We start from the raw sequence: 19,370 nt of genomic DNA, 5'->3' as shown, positions 1-19,370 counted from the left end.
CGATCATAGTGAGCCTGGTGTGGGAGCCCGCCCAAAACCGTATACCACGAGTCGTTGTCTACGAAAATCATACTGCCATGTTTTCAAAGCCGTCCCTGAGCGCGAGAGCTTCCCACTTCCCGCACACAGCCCCATCGACGCTGCAGGATGGCCCCGGCGTGTGTGTGTCTGCAGGTTTATCTCGGGGATCGACTCGTGGCACAGCCAGGTATTGATGCCATAGGGCGTGTGATGAATAAGGCTGCCGCAGGGGCCGTTGCCTATTGAGCTACAATAGTTCACGAGTGGGCTGGAGATAGCTGAACAACTGGAATGCACATGCGGTTGATGACAACCACCGACAAGGAAGAAGTTAACGTCTCCGCATCCAGTGCCCTGTTTTGAGAGGCTCGTCCGCTTTGCCTCTGCTTCATTTTCTATGCTACCTCCGTTGTGGAATCACGGAGAAGGTCGATAACGGGTCGCCGTGACTTGCAGCATCCTCAAATCGAGTAGTACATCCGTCGTCGACCTTGATAAGATGAGACCTGGCAAACCCAGAGCCTTACTCGCAAGACTTGACTCAGGCGGAACGCGACAATAGCTGCTAGTTGCAAACGCGCCTTTTGCGAGCACCCTCGTGGAAGGCAGGGTGCGACCAAACAAATAAATGGGGATCGGAGCTCTCGGTTAGCACGTTATCACGATGGGATTGATGGCGGGACGCGTGCGGAACAATGGAATCGAGAGTGGCAGAATTGTGGAAACCGAAGTTCCACGGTACGTACTAGGTGTGCTCGGCGTCTCTGGAACACAGCGGATGTTCTTCCACCAATTTCCTGAACTAATGCACTTAAGAACTGGTTCCGAACAAGCTGAAACTGGGAAATGGAACTAGGAGAAGGCTGCGCTAGAACTGTTCCTCCCACTAGAAGTCAGGCGAAGGCCTTTTGTCCCCCAAAAGACAAACTTGGAAGCGTAGCGAACATGTGTATGAACTTGCATGTGCATTGCGTGCACCGTGAGCTACGCCGCACTCAACACATGTAGCTGCGTAGCGGTACCCCGGCGACCAATACTGCTGTAGTCTTTAGCATAATAAGAAAACTATACATACTCTCGCCCGACTCCAATCTCTACGATGAGCGAACCGGCTTTTGCCATCCTCAGTTTGCATGGTACAAGGACAACTACGCACCGGTACGGGTTGTTCTCTTGTCATCTTGTTGGCCAGAACTGACGCACTAAGTGTCTGACAACCTTCTGTATGGCCCCACCTCTGGGATCCGAAGAACATCACAGGCTTTCTGGCTTCGAGCCCATACGCCACCTTAAGCGCAGCACATATTATTTCTCTGCAGACTTTCCACGAATCAGCCGTGATTCAAAGCTGCAACAAAATGGTGTCGATTCAGAGCGGTCAGCCGGCGATCCCACCAGTGAGTGTGGCACACCGGAGAGTAGCCGGGAGTCGCCTTGTCGCCTGATGTCGGAAGCATCCTCGACGGCATCGACGACGTCCCGGACATCGACTGGATCGGAAATGAACATCTCGAAGGCGCCAAAAAAAAAGAAAGATAGAGTTGTGTACTACCTGGGGCTTACGAAGTACAGTATTGTCGCGAAGGTGTGCGCAAGCTTCCCTCACTGGATAGAAGCTACGGACGAAGATGGCGACTGGGTGCGTCTATTCAAAATGATTAGGCCACCACAGCGATCCGTTCGCATTGGCGTATGCCGTCAAGCAGAACTGCTTAGACACATCATAGTCGGACTGAGAGGAGCGTACGCCACCACCGACGCTCTTGCCTTTCCCAACGCCCTCCCTCTGCAGGATATCTGTTGGTCGGATTCCGCCGTAAGCGCCGAACGCCTTTCGAAGATGCGCCCGTATCAGAAGATCAACCATTTTGTGGGGACAAATGCTATATCAAGGTATCATCTGTCAGCCGGGTTTCTTGGCTGACCCAATGTGTGGCGGCGGACCCATGCACCGGACGCATAGCGGGACACGAAACCTCTCATACAGGGGTCACCTGTCCCGAGGTCTAATGCTGTGGGGTTGAATAGATGGGTGTGTCAACAAAGTGGCCAGGAAGCACATGCAGAGAGTAACCAGAGTGAGTGAAAATACGTCGGACACTATGCCTGTCGGTCGCAGTTCGGCGCTGCTTTATATGTCAACGGCGTCTTGGCTTCGGTGAAAAGACCCGTGATGTACCCAGTGCAAACACGCCATACCTCAATATGTCTCTATGGCGCCCAGTTGTACTACAATGTACGGCATTCCACGTGTCGGGAAGCCGGTCGGCGGCCGCTCATTCGACACTCTAGGAAACACAAGTGGATACATGTGACGGAAGCAATAAGTGCCTGTCTTAGCAACTTTCAGCAGAAGCTTGAATAAGGCAGGGGATATGGACCTCCCCACTCCGCTTCGGTTGCTTGGAAAAAGTTAAGTGTCACTTGCGGGCGTCAGCGCCAGAGATCAGGCTGCGGACGAGGTGCCCTTTCTTGTTTGTATCCGGAGTGCGACCGATGGGCGAATTGCTGCCGTGTGCATCCTTTTCAGAAAGAACTATCTCGCCCGGAACCTTCTGCGAATGAAGGCATATTATCCCAAGGAATACAAATTCTTCCCCCACACTTGGTCTCTACCAGCAGGTGATACGCCGATGCACACGCCTGCCCGCTCTGAATATATCCGAGCGCGCTTGAAGACGGGGTGATAGATACGCTGGATACCTTCTGCGTTGGCCACCGGAAAGTGGAAGGCTGTAATGCAGTATTGCAGCAATGGTTTTTCACGCGGACTTCAGAGAAGGCAGGGCCGTGTGTGCTCATGAAGGTGGTACTGAGGTCGACGCGGTCGCTCCAACCTGCGTTGTCCCTGTTTTATGGCGCTAGACCTGGCTGACTTTCGATGCCAGTTTACTGGTAGTAGACGCAAAACGTTCATCATCAAGCCAGATGCGAGCAGCCAAGGCCGCGGAATTTTCTTGACTCGAAACATAGAGGATATTGATCCAACTGAGCACCTGGTCGCCCAACGGTACCTTCATAGGCCCTTTCTCATTGACGGCCTCAAGTTCGACCTGCGTATATATGTCCTGCTAGCAGGATGCAATCCGCTGCGAGTAAGCAGAGAACACTGTCGCAGATCGCCGTAATAGCTGTCGCGCTTCCACATAAATGCGAAAGGCCTCTGGTGACCGTCGCGGGGGCGAATTGCTCACACGGAAGGCACTATTCTATGCATACACACAAGAGAGCAGCGGCACCTCCGCGAAGAACAGAGACACGGATACTAAGTAACCACAGGTGGGGAGTGAGTAACATAACATTATTGCATCATGATTGTTGCCTTGACAACCGTGCGTGGCAGAGTGTAAGCTGTACTCGCTCTTCCCACGTTCATGGGAATATTTGTTCTCTGACGGCCCCAGTCTGCGTTCCAACCTTCGGGACTACAATCTAGCCGCTGGGTGACTGCGCCTCCATATTTTCTTGTAGCGTGATGTCGCCCTCACTTGGATGTGGAGATCTCTTCCGGTTTGGCTCGCTGTGTCCCTACCGCAGCTGTTTGTTCATCAGGATGGACTGGTCCGCTTCGCCACGAGTCCGTACGCCAAGCCAACGGGGAAAAACTTGCACGACAAGACGATGCATTTGACGAATTATGCCATCAACAAGTCATCGTCAAATTTTAAGCCAAACAGGGATCCATATAATCCATCGAAAGGCCACAAAAGAAGCCTATTTCACGTTCTCGACCAGCTGAAGAGAGAGGTCAGCAAAGACACTTCCCGTACGGTGACGGCTGAAACTGGAGTAGTGGCCCTCCGAGAGACAGAAGCAACCTCAGGGTCTCGAGGACAGTTCTGGGTCGCTGCTACATGGTGTTTCGGGGCACGCGAGACTCTCATCTTTGATGGCGGTTGATTAACCTACCTGGCAGACTTTGAGATAAATTGCACATGCCAGCTCGAAAGACCAGAAACTGCCGTCGCGCCCGCCGGTTCACTGCGTCTGTATTCGGTAAACGATGTGAAGCTGCCCGCCACGTTTCCGTTCGCAAACTGTCAGTTATCGAGACTGATCTCTGCGGTCCGTGTGCCGCCCCCTGGTGTCTGTTGATCCTCGAGGCATCCATGTGAGCGACAGTGCCGCCCCTCCGCTTTACCTCACTGTGCTCCCTCGCAGGGCCATGATGTGGATGCACTCTGTAAAGAGATCGATGAGTGCTTATGCAAGACAATAATTGCGATTCAACCGTCCCTTGCACACATTTACGGTTCGTGTAAGGGTGAAGACCTCAGTAATTCAATGTGTTTCGAAGTTCTTGGAATCGACATCATGATTGACCACAAACTCACCCCCTGGCTCATTGAAGTAAGCCGTGCTGCCCGGATTGCGTTGGAACTCCGGAAAGACTGTAAACGTCTTTTATCCGAAAGAAGTCTGCATTCGAGGCAAATGCGTGTCTGTGTATGTGTGTGCGTGAGTGTATATCTTTTATATAGATTTGGCACGACTGCACTCATGTCAGCCCACTGCGACCCTGTAGCTATATAATATCAAGCATGCAGCGAGGGTCCTCGGAATTGGTTTATATGGCGTCCAAGTTGCCGCAAGGCCACCAGTACCCAAATTGCAATGATGGACTCCTTTTGTTCCTATGCACTCTCTGTACGGGTATCAGGTTAACCACTCTCCGTCGTTTAGCACGGACAGCGAACTCGACACGATTGTCAAGTTCAAGGTGATTCGAGACGCCCTGGTTCTGCTGGGACTGTCCTCCGAGAATCGGCGCCGGTAGGGGAACCCTCGAAGCGTCGACGGAAACTGACAGCTGGCGTGCGTAAGCCTGGCGCTACTGTAACCCAGACTGGCGCACGGACCCCACGCCCCTCCCCCATGGGTGGCATGTGCCGTTTCGCCTTTCGTCTTTCGGTTCTGCATGTTTTGTCGTCGATATCGCCGGCCGCTTCTGCATGTCACCAGTGCCAGGTGACGACTAGTGCTCTGTCTACCTGTTCATGCTTTCGCAGGTACCATGCACAGCAGCGTGTCAGGGCGGAGCAATGGCGAATGGCGATGCCGAAGCAGACGAGAGAAGAAAGATTGGAGGATCGCCGGCAAATGATGAACGAGCTCGCGAAACGTAGAACAGAATGGGAGGATGCGCACATGGGGGGATGGAGACGGATCTTCCCGACTGAAGAGCGTGCCGCGAAGTATAGCCACTTGTTTGAAGCCGCCGACGAGATATGGCAGTCTATGACTGGCATGTGCAGAACAAAACCTATTCTGATGCAGCTACAAGAGGCAAGACGCCGCCAGAAATTGGCTGGATGCGGTGCAGAGCTGCCGGGTCAAGAAGAAAAGTTGGAGCGAGTCTTTTCGTCGGTTTCCGTTTCTGGTGCATCGACGACGACATCGCGTTCCCACAGCAACATACAAAAGGCGATACCTAAAAGGAAACACACGCAGAGCACTCGTTCTTCAGCAAACCTCCAGTCTGCTTCTCTAACACAAGCAGCTCGGAATGCAAGGGGGCAAATGACAGAATCGACTGGACAGACAACAGAACAAAGCTCGCCCTTCCAGCAAGGCAGCTCGGCGGCCGATTCTTCCAGGACCCAGGCTGGCGCAGCCTCTGCCAGAGACGCACGAGATGGAGCTTTTTCCCGACAAACGGGCTCTAAACCTCTTTCCCAGGGCACAGTTCACCACTCGACGCCTCCGGTAGAGAGTGCCAGCTGTGGGAATATACGAAAGTGCAAGGCAGGCAGCCGAGATCCGGCGCTGCGGGCCGAAGCGGCTCCGCGCTCTGATGCAGGGGACGCTCTGAGATCTCCACGGGGGCAGGAAGAAACCTTACACAGTGCAGAAAATACGGGCTTGACCCCGGGGGACCAGGCTCAAGCTCCAGAATGTGGAAGACCTGCCAGCCCTCAGCTGGTCCGTAAACAGGCTTGTGAGGTGAAGGAGGGAACCCAAACGAAGCTGTGTTTGGCCCGCACCACTGTGGCGCGTGCCCCCAACCTCTTGACGGCCAACAGGAAACGCGTCAAGAAGATAAACAAGCGGAACACCAATTCCCCCTGCACGACAACTGCATGCTTTCCCTTTCCGTGGCACGCAGCGGGGGTGACCCCGTCTTCTTTGCCCGTTGCCTCAGAGCAAGAACGCCAGGCGACGGAAGGTCTTAAGATTGTGCGGGTTGGAGACCTACGATGTATAGCTGACGCACTGGAGAAAAATCGGCCGACACTGCAAAGGAAAAAGATGCCGGCACGAAAGGAATGACGGCGCACGGCGCCTGAGAACGAATGCGTGCTTGTTCGAGTGGCCTCCTTAGTTTCCGGAGGAACGGAAAGTCGTTCGCATTCACTTGTTCAGCTGTTTTGACTAGCGGGAGTCAGCTAACTGTTTTTCCAGTTCGCCATCGCAGCAACGGTATTGTCTGCAGTTTTGGCTGTTTTTACCTGCCCACATGATTGGGCGGAAGACACAAATATCCCTTACTAGTTCGACCGCGAACAATAAAGCTTCTGTCGAGGGTAGTGGCCGCTTCTTGCGCATATCCAGTCTGAACACTGGCAAACTATGAGAACAGTGTGATGAACGTATTTACATGCACCTTCCACTGTTTGGTCAGATCCGCGCGGCCTCTTGCGCGACGCCTGAAATGGAAACCATTACGAATCAATATCAATGTAGCCTGCCCATAGATGCCGCGCAAAGCAAACAAGACGAATACGCCTCTCGTGACCCGTTCCCGATACGAAGACCACAAGTCCATATCCACTTCGGATGCTTCACACACGGATGCAAAACGTTTCAGTGCCGCCTGCTGCTGCGCGTTTGAAGCGCCTAACGAGCGACCAATTTGGGAACTCATCTTGAACTCAGGGGCGAGAGGCTGACTCGGGTCGTACCTGTCTTGCAATAAACGGATACTGTGGGCTTTTTACAGGTTCTCCACGCGCGACTGCCGAAAGGGCTGGTCTCAACCGTGTGCCGTAAACGAAGGGCAACGGTACCTACTGCTTACACACCGCAGTGAACAGAACTAAGACAGAACATCGATTCCCGAGATTTCAGTGCCCCTTTCCTCGACGTAGAGACCATTTAAATGAGCGCTGATCATGCATTCTCTTCCGCCGACACATTACGACTACCATGCGGACTTAGGTCACGCTCGGCCTCGCTGGACGAAATAACCGTGCTTTGCTGTCCGCTGGGCGAGATTACGAAAGCTGCTTGCAGGTTGTATGTCCACGGGGACGTTCCACGACGAGCGCCCAGACGCTATTCCCGATCCTTCTGGAGAAGCTCAGTGCCGCTGCGTTTTTTGTGGCGTCACGTCATACTTCGACGCGTGGGTTTAGACAAAAGCATGACTACACAACAGTGCGTGTTGTTTTCTGTGAGCTGCCTTGCGGGCCCGAAGGGGCCCCCGCATTCGTCGGTAGTCGCACCCGCGTGAAAAGCACTGTTTTTCACAAAAGCACTGCGTTATCTTTGCACCACTGTTAACATAACTGGAACAACTTGAATTTGGTGTGGCCATAGCCCCCTCACTACACGTCCCGTTTCCTTCCTTTGCCGGCGTCTCGCTCGTTCTCTCCAGGATCATCGACACTCCTAAAACTCCCCTGTGTCCTGAGATTTTCAGCACCGCGCGAGGGGGATCGGCTGGACGCCTCTGACATTCCGCAGGCCGTCTGCGCAGCGTCTGCGGCCGTGTCATCACTTCCTTCCTCAGGTGCGCGGCCGCTTGCCTCGCGGCGGCCGTTTCCCCCCGATCCTCTGCCTCGCCTCCTTCGCCCCTCCGGAACACGCTCCTGAGCGAATGGAGGCACAGAGATCCCCCCGCTCTCGAACAGCAGCGCCACTTTAACAGGACCTGTTTCCCTGTCTGCGGAGGGGCTTCCCGCGCCCGGAGCGGCGCCATCAACGCCGGGCTGACGCGGCGCATGCGCGGATGCATGCTGCCCTGCCTCGCTCTGCTCCACCCCAGTCTGTGCGTCATGCGCGCGCCGATCAGGCACGGAGGAGGTCCGCCGCGTACCGGGCTCACTGTCGGCGCGTCGCATGAAAGCCGACGCAGGGCCCGCCTTCGCCTGCGGCAGATGATTCCCGCCGTCGTCGGAGATAGAACTGAACTCGCTGGAGGCGGAAGACTGTGGACAGAGCGGCGAGCCCGTGAGAGACGAGGAGGAAGCCGCCCGCGGGCCGATCTTCTCGGCTGCCTCTCCCTCCGCAGCCTCTGCAGCCTGCGCCGACGATGCCCTCCTAGAGGGCGCCCAGGGCAGGAAGAAAGAAGCACTCGAAGTGCGCGTCGATCGCGACGACGGGGGCGCGTTTCACTCGGGTTGCGCGACGGCCGCCGCCAGAAACGCGAAAAGAGGTGGCTACCTGGCGAAGTCTTTTGGGGAGGAGGAGCGGCGTCGGTTTGAACCGACTCGGCTTCGTTCTTTTCCACGGCTGTTGCTTCAGACGGGCTAGCTGTCGATGAAACAGCGACGTTCCCTTCCTGTGCTTCCGTCAGACCTTCCGTTTGTCGCGCTCCACTGAGTTGCCCCTCGCTGGACGCGTCGTGAGACGTGGCCGCGTCCACCGCAAAGGCAGCCGCCATGAGAAGCGCCTCCTCAGCCTGTCGACTTGCTCCGATCGCGCGCCTGGCCTTTGCCGGGGAGGTCGAAAGCTCCTCCGGCAACCGACTACGCGCCGTACAATCCCAGATGTCTGCGTCGCTGTCGAGGGAAATGTACGTTAGCACTCGCTGAGAGGAGTGCGCGGGCGTGGGAGAGTCCGCTTCCTTTGCGTTCTCCACGCCCCAGGACGCATGGCTGACAGCCCTTCCGTCGACCTCTGCGGCGTCTTCCTCCCTGTTCGAAGGCGACGCCACCGCGCGTGGCCCGCTGTCCAGACCCTCGGGAGCTGCACCCGTCTCTTCTCCCGGGCAGCAGATGCCACCCGTCCGCGGAGAGACGCGCGTCCCCGCCGCCGCTCGCTTCCCCACGTCCGTCTGACTCTCGCTCTCGCCGCCGGCGCGCTCGCGCAGGCAGCCGCCCTCGATCTGCCACCAGGCGTCTGCGCCGTTCCCCGGGTGCAGAAAAAGGCCTCGGCAGTCTTCGCAGAGCCGCTCACTGTCCTCTTCGCCCCGCACCCGCCAGTTCGCCTCTGAGTGACGGCGCCGCGGCTTCGCCTCGCGGCGTGCGGGCACAGCCGCTTCCCTGAATGACCTTCTCCGTCGACTAGCGCCACCAAACCGGCGCCCACACACGTCACACGCCCCGCCCACGCCGCCAGAGGGGCATGTGGACGAGACAGCCGCTGCGCCTCGTGTCTCCGACGCGGAGTCAGCCTGCACCTCTTCTGTGGCTAGCGGATCTCCTGTCGCTGAAAGTCTCCTCGGCTGAGCGCAAGGTGCCCTGCGCCTGGGCCCAGGCCGCGGCACCCCGCTGTCCTGCGTGCCCCCCAGTTCCGCCTTCTGCGAGGCCCTGACGAGTGGCGCGTGTTCGACAGGCTCCCGCTCGTCTTCTGCTGGACTCCAGCTCTCCCCTTCGGATACCGACTTTTCTACGTCTCGCGCAAGCTCATCCGCCTCCCCCCTCTCGTCTGCACATTGCCCCGGGGGCAGGCCGTCGAGCTGCGGGGTTTCATAGCCTCCCAGCGGGCCTTCGTCCGAAGCGGGCTCCTCGTCCGCAGTCTCCCTCGAAACTGCGAGGGAAAGAGCAGCTGCGACGGCAGCGGCGCTAGGCGCTCGCCGCGCGCCTTCGAACGCTACGGCATCACCGCGTTCCTGCTCTGTTTCTACGAGACCAGGCTCCGCGCCTGCGGCTTCTGGACCCGCAACCGCAGCCACGTCGAGTGCCAGCAGCGCCGCCGAAGCCGCGTTCACCGAGGCGACCGCCGCTGTCTCTGCCGTGGCGGGGGCAGGAGACAGTTGCAGGCTCGGCTGGTGAAGCGGAGACACCGCGAGGCCCGCGACACTCTCTTCATCCTCCTCGTCCTCGTCCGAAGGGAAATCGACAATGCTTAGCGACCAGAAGTTGAAAGAGTTGTACTGAAAGACACGCAGGGAAACGCAGCCGACACAGAACATGAGCAGCGCGCACCCTCCATATCGACTGCAAGGACAACGCATCCTAACGTGCAGATAGACTCCTCTGGAGACGCTGAGCTGCACAGAGCAACATGCGGCATTGCTGCAGCAACTAGATAAGACAGTGGAAACTGTGTGAAGAGCTCGTGGGAGTGCAGAGCGACGAAGAGACGACTCAGACGCCGGAAGGAGGCAAATGCGAAGACGCATGACCCCACAGAGTAACGGATGCGTCGCCACGAATAAAAACACGCCCTTGAATGCACATGGGCACATGCACATGACATGAGGACAATAGAAAGGCAACACCGCTCACTCTGGCCTTCTCCTTCCTTCAGAACCCATCTCCCCGCTCAATAATTATGCGCTGCAGACATCCTGTCTGCGTTTCTGCCGCACTGCAGCCGCCCTCGCCCTTTCCGCCCCTTTTTACGGGCCCCAGTCGACCAACACGTTCGCATGTCACGCCGACTGTTCCTCCCACGCAAAGAAATCGAATGACGTGACGCAACCGCCACTCGCAGGGCCACGCGAATCAGGGCAGGGGGCAAGTCGCGGAATGTCTCTTTTGACCGGTAAAGCCGCGCACACTCGCGTCGCGGGAGAAGGGCACCCACAGCGAGCCGCGAAACCGAGAAAAAGACGGCCGCCGCAGCGCACGAATCCTCCTCCCGCGGGATGCGCCTTCTCGTCTTACGCATGTGCCCCTCTCGCGTCGGCTGGCATCGGTCAGGCTCTAGCTTTTGAGCGATATCGTGCAACGCGTGGAAACATGGAGACATTCGTGCCCCTCACCCCACGACCTCCCCACGCGGCAAAGGCACCCCCTCACGCACGCGAGGAACACAAACAAGCGGCAGCAAGCTCCGCAAAAAACATGCACACGCGCTTGTACCAAGGGCACGGCTCGACCGACATCGCAGAGAGGAGAGAGAACAACTTGCGAGGGTGGGCTTCGAGAGAAAAAGCTGGAAACAGGCCACGCGAAGGAGAAGGACACGTTTGCACCGGGGCTGACGTACCTCTCCGTGTCTCGCAGAGGCAGCGTCTCGAGTCTCTTGGAAACGCAGGACAAAGAAGGGCATTTCCGCGCGCGGATCGCGTGCCGCCCCCTTCTCTCAGCTTCGAGACCTCGGCAAACCGTTCACTATTCTTCACCTAGTGAGAAACACGAACAGGAACCGCCGCTGCCCCCCACAGCCCCCGTCTCTCGCCGCACGCATGCAGACCAGCCACTTCCAGCACACGTCTGCCAAGCAACAACGGCAGAGATGAAATCCTTCGCCTAGGGAGACGAATGGACTGCGCAAGCTGCTATGGCAGCTGAAACCCACGACGACTTGCTCACGAAACGATTCGCGCCACTGAGTTATCGCGCCACTGAGTTACCAACAGAAAAAATATCTGATTGAAATACTACGTATGCTGATTTTATATATATATATATATATATTTATGTATATAAGCTGAGAAAAATACGTATGAATACGAAAATACACACGCGTATGTGCTGCTGACCTAAGGTGCGAGGGGAAACGACGGCACTGTCGTCTGGCTGTTTGATGCGTGACCTTCTCGCTATCGCGGCGCACAAGGAACTCAAGCAGAAACAGATGCAGAACTGCATGGGTAAGCCCACAGCTGTCTCCAGAGGCTGCCCGAATACGCTACCGCAGGCTTTCTGCGTCTAAAAGCAGACACCATATATTCAAATACGCATGCGCGAGTGCACCTACATACCTTTCAGACGCGCATACACTACACAAAGGGGCGAGGAACAACTCGCTACCGATCCTGCCTAAATGCCTGCGCGTGCAGAAATATAGAGATGTCCTGCATACATTCGTGTACGCTGCCTACAAAGAGAGACTTGACGCACATTGACAAGGGATTCATGAATCACACCTACGTCCTCACACGCTAAGGGGCACATCACGCAGCTCCAGGATTCTTCCAGCGCTCTACTCGATATCTATCTGTCTCTATACACAGCCACGCGCATATCTGCGTACGCACAGATATCTGCATGTGTAGAAACACAGTACAGAGCGTGCATGCACACCGTGACTACCGATACAAAACGGTCCGCAAGTCGCGGGAGTACGCGAAGACATGGCACGCAGGGAAGAAGAATACAAGAAAAACTCCTTATGGGTTCTGGCTCACGCGAGAAAGTCGACTGTTCAGGGCTAGAGATCGGACAGGAGGATTGCGGCGAAACGTGCGCACACGCCTCACTGCCGCACACGGGAAGAAAACTCCGCGTCCGCAACGAACTAGCTCTCTCCTCTCGGCGCACTGCCGCCCATAACCTAGCGCGAGACTCAAGTCTTGACATCACTTCAGACAGAAATGGTGAATGCAAAATGCAGATACACGGAAGCGTGATGACAAGGCACGCGAGAAAGAACGACGAATTTGGATACGGACGTTAAGCGTGTATACGCCACAGGCACACATATGCGCAGGGAGCCACGCGGAACGCAGCGAGACCAGGAAACAGAAACAGGGGCGCTCTGAACAGATGAACTGAGGAAAGAATACGTGTGATAGCCGAAGACAAGCGGCGAGACAGAGAGAAAACAGAAAGCCCCCCTCTCTCTGGTTGCCGAGGTCTCGTGATGGCAAAAAGAAGAGACGACACAGGAACAGACACAAAAGTCCCTCCTCCTCCCCTCACCCCACATCTTTCTTTGCTCTCACCCACAGCCTCTCCCGAGATTCGTCTCCCACCGGCCTTTCGCCCTTTGGTCTCAGCGCCAGGTCGCTGACGTCTGTTAGTTTGTGAAACGCCGCACCCGAGCGGGCATCCCCTTTGCGGAATGTGTGGCAGCCGAAACGCCCCAGAAACTGCGAAAAAGTCTCAGGAATGTCTTTTTCCGGCGCTTGCCTTCTTCACATTATCGACGACATGCATGTGCACGCGGAACACACATCAGACCTTCGCTTTCCTGGCATCCCCTCGTACCCACCCCCGCGGTCACCCTTTCGCCTCTGCCCCTTTCGGCTCAGTCGAGAATGGGCAAGGCGCGAGCGGCATTCGCGCATATCATGTTACAGAGACCCACAGGGTGAATTTGCTCATCATCAATGTGAAGCGTGAACACAAGCCGCTTCCTCTCTCGCACCTGTTCCTCTTCAGCCTCCTCTTCCTCGACGCGCGCCTCAGACGGCAGCCGCCCGTCCGGTCGTGGCAGCGGCGGGAACATGAAGTCCGCGATCTCCGACATCGTCTCGTACCTGCAGAGACACCCGATGCGGCGCGAAGGGAGAGACATCCAAGCCGAAACCCGCCGACCGGCTCGAGCGGCTGCGAAGCAGAGACGAGGCGCCGGCGACGCGACAGACAACGAGCAAACAACGGAGCGAGGGCCGACAGCGGGGAGGAAGCAGGCCGCGATGCACACGCACGCGATTCGCGCAGACATGCCCACGCACGCCAGGCTGCCACAGGTGCCGCGTGCGCATGAGACACAGAACATATGAGAAGCAGGAATCTTCTCGCTATACGCCGAACAGCTAATGCAGACGAAACGCGAGTAGTCGCTCGCACTGGGGCTATCCTCACCTTCAGAAGCCTCACCCGAGCAACACGAAGGAAAATGACGAGAAAGATAAGCAGCTAAGAGAGGGTACCCAGTGGAACACACGCAGGAATTTATAGCACTTACGTTCGCGCGTAAGTCGAGTTGTTGATGTGGTGTATAGCGCCAGACGGATCGATGATGAAGACCTTCGCCTCCGCGACTCCGACATGCACGTACGCGCGGTGATCCTAAAAAAAAAACCGGCGCTACGCTCTTCTCTCCATCCTCCCCTCTCCTCTTCGCGATTTCGCTCCCCACGAGACTGCCATCCAGTTGATCACCTCTTGCGCTCTCCCTTCGTTTAGCTAACTCCACCTTGTTTCGGTTCGATTTTCACTGTTCTCGAAGGGCGTTCGCGACTTTCACAAAGCCGTCTCTCTGCAGCCAGATTCTGTCTCGGCTCGCCGCTTTCACTTACCTGACTGAGTAAGAGTCACTCCAGGAAGGCGCAGGCGGGTCTCCCCACCATTCCCCCTTCATTAGGAGAAAGCTCTGCTGGGCACCACAGGCTGAAGAGTCGAGACTGCGGACTCCGCAGCGAGCCGAAAAACTTACCGAGTCCCGGTTGCCGAAACCCGCGTAGAAGGGGTTGTACTCCGGCGGGAAGAGGCTTCGAATGTCGCGAAGCGCGGCAATCTTGAAAATGTACGGCTTTCTCTCGATGACTTCGCGCTTGAAGGAGGGGAACAGGCGATCCGGAGACAAAATGAGGGGGCCATCTGCACGTGGGGAAGAACCAGACAGAGGCGCGCGAGACGTCAAAACACTGCAGCCGGCAGTCGACAGGGGCTCTCTACGCGCCCGGGCGAAAACCAGTGCTTGGAAGTTCTGAGAGACTGGTCAACGCGCGACTGCGCACTTCAAACCGAGTTCGAACCAGCCACAGGATGCCGCAACGCCGGGAGACCCGCGACGATCGCGAGATAACCGTCTGACGCCCCGGGCACATGTCACACAACGTGCAGGACCTACCGCAACTCACAGCTGAGACAGGGGTGTCCCCAGGGACAAGCGATGCGAATTACGTTCAAGAGCAACTATCGAGTGCTCCGGACGCCCACGCCGCCTCTGAGCTGCTGCACACTCTTCTACACACACACTCCACCGAGGCGCGACTCGGCTCCGTCGACCAAGGCGTCGCCCTCCTTCTTGCCCGGTGGACGCGACTCGCCGCTGCGGCCTGCCCGCGAACACCTCCATACATTGCCCGCCAAGCCATGCCGACGCTCTCTGGCGGAGGAAGCACGCCCAGGGGCACATCCTCCTCACCTGGAAGCTTGTTGGTCTGCTGCTGCGTGAGGCCGAAGAGGTAGTCGCGGGTGGCATCGGCCTGACCAATCGCGCGCGCAGTGAGGTAGAGAATCAGATAACCCGCTTTCTTGATCTTCGTGAAGAGCTCCGCGACGCCGTCGTGAGACCAGTCGCGCCCTACGATCGGCATTAGCTGACCGAGCACGTCAGACCTGCAGGCCGCGCGAAAACGCACTTTCTTTTCTGCCCTTAAATTTCTTCCCGTCTGCCCATATGTGGGACCTAGATGTATTTGAACCGAGGCGACAGCCTCGACTACAGCGCTTGAGCGCTGTAGTCGCGCGAACCCAACGCAGACATACATGCGTGTGTATGTAGATACTGTCGAAATCGCCGCCACCGCAGGGGAAACGCACCACAGAAAAGCTCGAAGTTCTCGAAGGCATCGCCTTGGGAATGAAAAAGCTGGCGCCACACGTGCGTCCGCCCGGCCGCGAGTTGGACGCTCCGCCCGCACAGTCGTGCCCATACAGAAAGGATATACGCGTGAATAGCTCAACATGTTTGCAGCACCGTCTGAATGAACCCCGACACACACAGGCAGGCGATGAAATACACGCGGACGCGCCACGTGGCGTCTCCTCCTCGCCGACTCACACCACTTCAGGCCTCAGACGCGAACCACAACTACCCCAAATCACCATATGCATACACATGCATATACATACATATATACATATATATAGATAGATACATATATCGATGCATGGACCCGTGCCTGCATGCGTCTGCCTAGGCAGCTGTGTATTTGCCTCCGCACCTCGTAATCGTGCCGTCGACATCGGAGATGACGATTTTCGGGTACTGCGGCCAGAGATAAATCGTGCCCATCACGCTCTTCGTTCCCTGCAGCGAGGAGCTGACTGTGAAGCAGATCGAGTTGGCTCCAGGCTTCAAGTTGAGCGAGTCCTGAAGACAGCGAAACACCACCCAAAGAGAGCGAAAACTCGCCGCGCGCGACCGGAACCCAAACCTAAAAGTGCGGAGTGATGAAAGACCCCCGCCAAGGTTTCACGTCGACACCAGACCCCCCCACCCCCCCTTCCCCCCCGATCTGCCAAAACTCCCGTTTACGCACATATGACCACCCTCCGCTATATACATATCTTGTATGTAGCATGCAAGTACAGTATGCACGCATGCACAGCGAGTGCATAGGGATGCGGAAGCAGCGGAGAGGCGGAAAGACGTAGCATCTCACCAACTGGTCGGGGGTGGGTCTAAGCGACCTGCGGAGGCGGCGCGGAGTGCACGCTGCGCAGGAAACGAGGCTGGGGCCCGTTGAGCCGAGTTCGCTGTGGAAGCTCGCGCTATTCGCGAGCGTCGAGCGGCCTTCTCTCCTCCAGTCGCCCTCGTCGTCAGGTGGCGAGACGCCCGCCTCTTCTTCTGCGATCGCGACCGCGGTCGCGGCGGCGACGGTGGCCTGCGCGATGGGGTCCCGAGAGCCGACGACGACCGACTTGCCGCGGCCGAGAGGGACGTCCTCGCCGCGCTTGCCAGCCTCTGCCCCCGGCGCGCCGTCGGACTTCTTGGGCGCGGGAGCGGGGCCCAGCAGCGCGGGTTTCGCCGCGCTCGAGCTGCGCCCTCCGCCGAAAATCCAGCGCGAAGCCGAGGATAGCGCGCTGCTGAAGTTCGACTGCGGGAAGTTCGCGGAGATCTCTGCGTTCATCAGCTGCGACAGACTCTCCAGCGACAGCGGCCGGTTAAAAACCAGCCAGCAGGCGAGCAACGGCAGCGCCACCTTGCCGGGGTAGTACGGGGGCTTGTCGTCGAAACGCGCAACTAGCGAAGGGTGATACCACAGCGCAGGGTTGTGATCAAACGCCTCCCACGAAACCTGGGCGCAAACGACACGCACAGACACAAGGTACGGAAATGGGAACACGTCACAGCCCCCTCCCCCCAAACCCTCCCGGATGTTGGACCCAAATCTGCAGCACGGAGACCCTGCGATCTGCCCGCTAAGCAGTCAGGCGCAGAAAGCCAGACAGACCACGGAAACTCGCGAAAAAAAGGCCCGAGCCCCCCGGGGAGCCGCCGCCCGGACTCCTTTGTTTTCGCGTGCCTTTCTCGCACGGGCGTTCCTGCCGCCTCCCTCGGCAGCCTGTCTCCGCGTGCCTCTCTGCGCGCGAGTTTTCTCTGTTCCTCCTTCTTTACTTTCCACATACCACGTTCGCGTTGAAGACGTCGTTGTCGTGTTGCTCCTCCGTGATTCGTCCCGTGAGCATGTGGCCGCAGAGCGAGAAGCTGACGCCCGACGCGGCGCCGGCCGCGGTGTCTGCGGCGGCGGCGCTGTTGGTTGCGGGGCCTGCGCCGAACTGCTCGTCTTCGGGGAAGTCGCGGGTCTTCTGCGTCTCCGGAGAGACCCCCGCGCCAGCGCCCACGCCGCCCACGCCGTCGCCCAGCAAGAGTCGCGCGCGATCCTGCTCAGGGTCGCCCGAGGAGTAACGCGGCACCGGCAGCTGAGACTCTCCCGTCGCGAACTCTTCCCCAGCACGCGCCGCGTCGCCCGAGGGCGCCTTGGGCTCTGGCTCTCCGCTCGCGGGCGACGCGGCGCCGCCGGGGGGCCCTGCGCCGAGCGGCTGCGGCGGCGCTGCGTCGCGGCAGAAGATCTCGGTGCTCGTTTCGTTCGTGACGACCCCATCTCGCTCGTCAGTCGAGGCGCCAAGCTTCGCGTGTGCGGGCGAGGCGCCCGCCGCGTCGCTCTGCGCGCCAGACTTGTCGCCGTCGCCGCTGGCGTTTGAGCGCGGGGAGACGATGGGGCTAGCGGCTTCGTCTTCGTCGTCGGCGTCACTCTCGTCTTCGTGGACGAAGTAGGCCTCGCCGGCTGCGCCGAGCTTCATGCGGAGGCTGGTCAACTGGCCGTTGACAGTCACTGTGACAGTTTTCTCGCGGGATCTGAGGAGCTTGGCCTTGCCGAAGCGAACGTGGAACGGCGTGCTGCGTAGCTTGTTGTCCTGCGTCGAGCGGACGCAGATGATGTCAATGCACCCCGAAAGCGTCGCCTGATTGAAGTCCAGCGCGTTCGAGACGCTGGACACGATCTTCCCCCACATAGCGGCGACGCGAGAGGACGAAGGGCGCAAACTGAAGCCGACAGAAACGCGAGGCTGACCGCCGGGCGACCGCAGAGAAACGCGGAGAAAGGGAGCGGCGACAGCAGCGAACAGAGACACAGAGGAGAGCGGACCGGACGAAAACTGGACGAGCGCGCGAGAGAAGAGAACGCCGCGACAGGAAGCGAAAGAAAGTGGAGAAGGTGGAGAGCGGGCGTGGCAGTTTAGAGGCACAAGAGAGTTTTCCGCGCAGGACAGCTTCAACCGAGGGCACTGATGAAAGCAAACAAAGCAACCACGCGACACCACAGGCCACCCGGCACCGCACTGCAGGGGTCACGATGCTGCAGTTCGGCCGCCTTGCTGCGGCGCGTCGCCAACACACAAAGAGGGGACTCTTCGATCTCTCACACTCCGTCTAACCAGCCACTCTACACAACTCCGTTTCTCCTCTTCGTTCGTGTCTCTTCAACGGACCTCCCTCTTTCGGCGCCACGCTCGTCTCTCAGTGTCTTTCGAGATGATCTTCCTCTGAAGCAGGAAGGAAAGGAAGCGTGTAGCTATTTTGACTGAGCCAGTTGTGACATAAACTCGATACAAGTCAGCCACCTTGGTGTGGAGGCGTTTCCTCCGCCACTCTCGCCATCTCCCCCTCGCTGTGCACCGGTGGAGTCCCCTGCCGCCCAGTCCGACGACCTTCCCTTCCTGGCTTCCTTCTCAGTCGTCTGTTGTCTTGTGCTCGCGGCCTCTTCTCTTCCCCGCTCGCTGCGGGCGTGGCACGGCTCGCGCGGGCGCTGCGGCGCGCGCAGTTTTCTCCGTTGCCCTTTCTCTTGCTTCTGCTTCCTCCAAGGGATGCCGTGGAAGAAGGAGCCTTGAGAATGGAGAGAAGGAGACAGCCGATACCGCGGAGAAGCAAAAGTGGAGCGCGTAGCCGCGCAGCCTCGCCGCGCGGAAGACAGGGAGTGACCGGCGCCACGCAGAAGTGACAGGCCCGCAGACGGCTGGATATTTTCGCGCGAAAACGCATGCGCCGACCGCAATCTGGAGGAAAAGCGGGGCCTGGGAAAGAAACGAACGACGGAACCGAAAAAACTGGGGGATGACCCACGCAGACGAAGGCGAGCTGCGTGGCGTACATACACATCAAAGCTGTCGGGTCTCTTTGCGACAGAAACCCGCCGGGATGCTATCCTGATCGCGTACAGAGGCGGCAAAGACGAGTGATGAGAAGGATGCGTAAAGGAACACACGAAGGCGGCTCATGCGCCTTCCTCGTGGGCACCTTGCCCAGAAACGAGTCAGCCGAGGGCAACTGAG

At 58.0% G+C, this 19,370-nt stretch overlaps 3 protein-coding genes across 3 annotated transcripts; 1 reads left to right on the top strand and 2 right to left on the bottom strand.

Moving 5' to 3' along the window:
- Positions 1–1,861: 1,861 nt before the first annotated feature.
- On the top strand, positions 1,862–6,291 carry BESB_010510 (uncharacterized protein; the record flags this gene model as incomplete). Its single annotated transcript, XM_029359805.1, has 7 exons — positions 1,862–1,914; positions 2,552–2,643; positions 2,887–3,116; positions 3,559–3,768; positions 4,183–4,371; positions 4,682–4,794; positions 5,031–6,291. The coding sequence occupies 7 exons, from the start codon at positions 1,862–1,864 to the stop codon at positions 6,289–6,291; spliced, it is 2,148 nt and encodes a 715-aa protein (XP_029222718.1).
- A 1,277-nt stretch (positions 6,292–7,568) lies between these two features.
- Positions 7,569–10,141, bottom strand: BESB_010500 (LNS2 (Lipin/Ned1/Smp2) protein; the record flags this gene model as incomplete). Its single annotated transcript, XM_029359804.1, has 2 exons — positions 7,569–8,283; positions 8,454–10,141. 2 exons carry the CDS (start codon positions 10,139–10,141, stop codon positions 7,569–7,571), a joined length of 2,403 nt encoding a protein of 800 aa, XP_029222717.1.
- Positions 10,142–13,107: 2,966 nt separating this feature from the next.
- BESB_010490 (LNS2 (Lipin/Ned1/Smp2) protein) lies at positions 13,108–18,053 on the bottom strand (the record flags this gene model as incomplete). Its single annotated transcript, XM_029359803.1, has 7 exons — positions 13,108–13,339; positions 13,771–13,874; positions 14,242–14,405; positions 14,956–15,149; positions 15,758–15,906; positions 16,199–16,834; positions 17,166–18,053. The coding sequence occupies 7 exons, from the start codon at positions 18,051–18,053 to the stop codon at positions 13,108–13,110; spliced, it is 2,367 nt and encodes a 788-aa protein (XP_029222716.1).
- Between the last annotated feature and the right edge of the window lie 1,317 nt (positions 18,054–19,370).

This window comes from Besnoitia besnoiti, chromosome I (assembly GCF_002563875.1).
Source record: "Besnoitia besnoiti strain Bb-Ger1 chromosome I, whole genome shotgun sequence".
Classification (NCBI taxonomy): Eukaryota; Apicomplexa; class Conoidasida; order Eucoccidiorida; family Sarcocystidae; genus Besnoitia; species Besnoitia besnoiti.
This window is presented reverse-complemented; position numbering and strand designations above follow the sequence as displayed.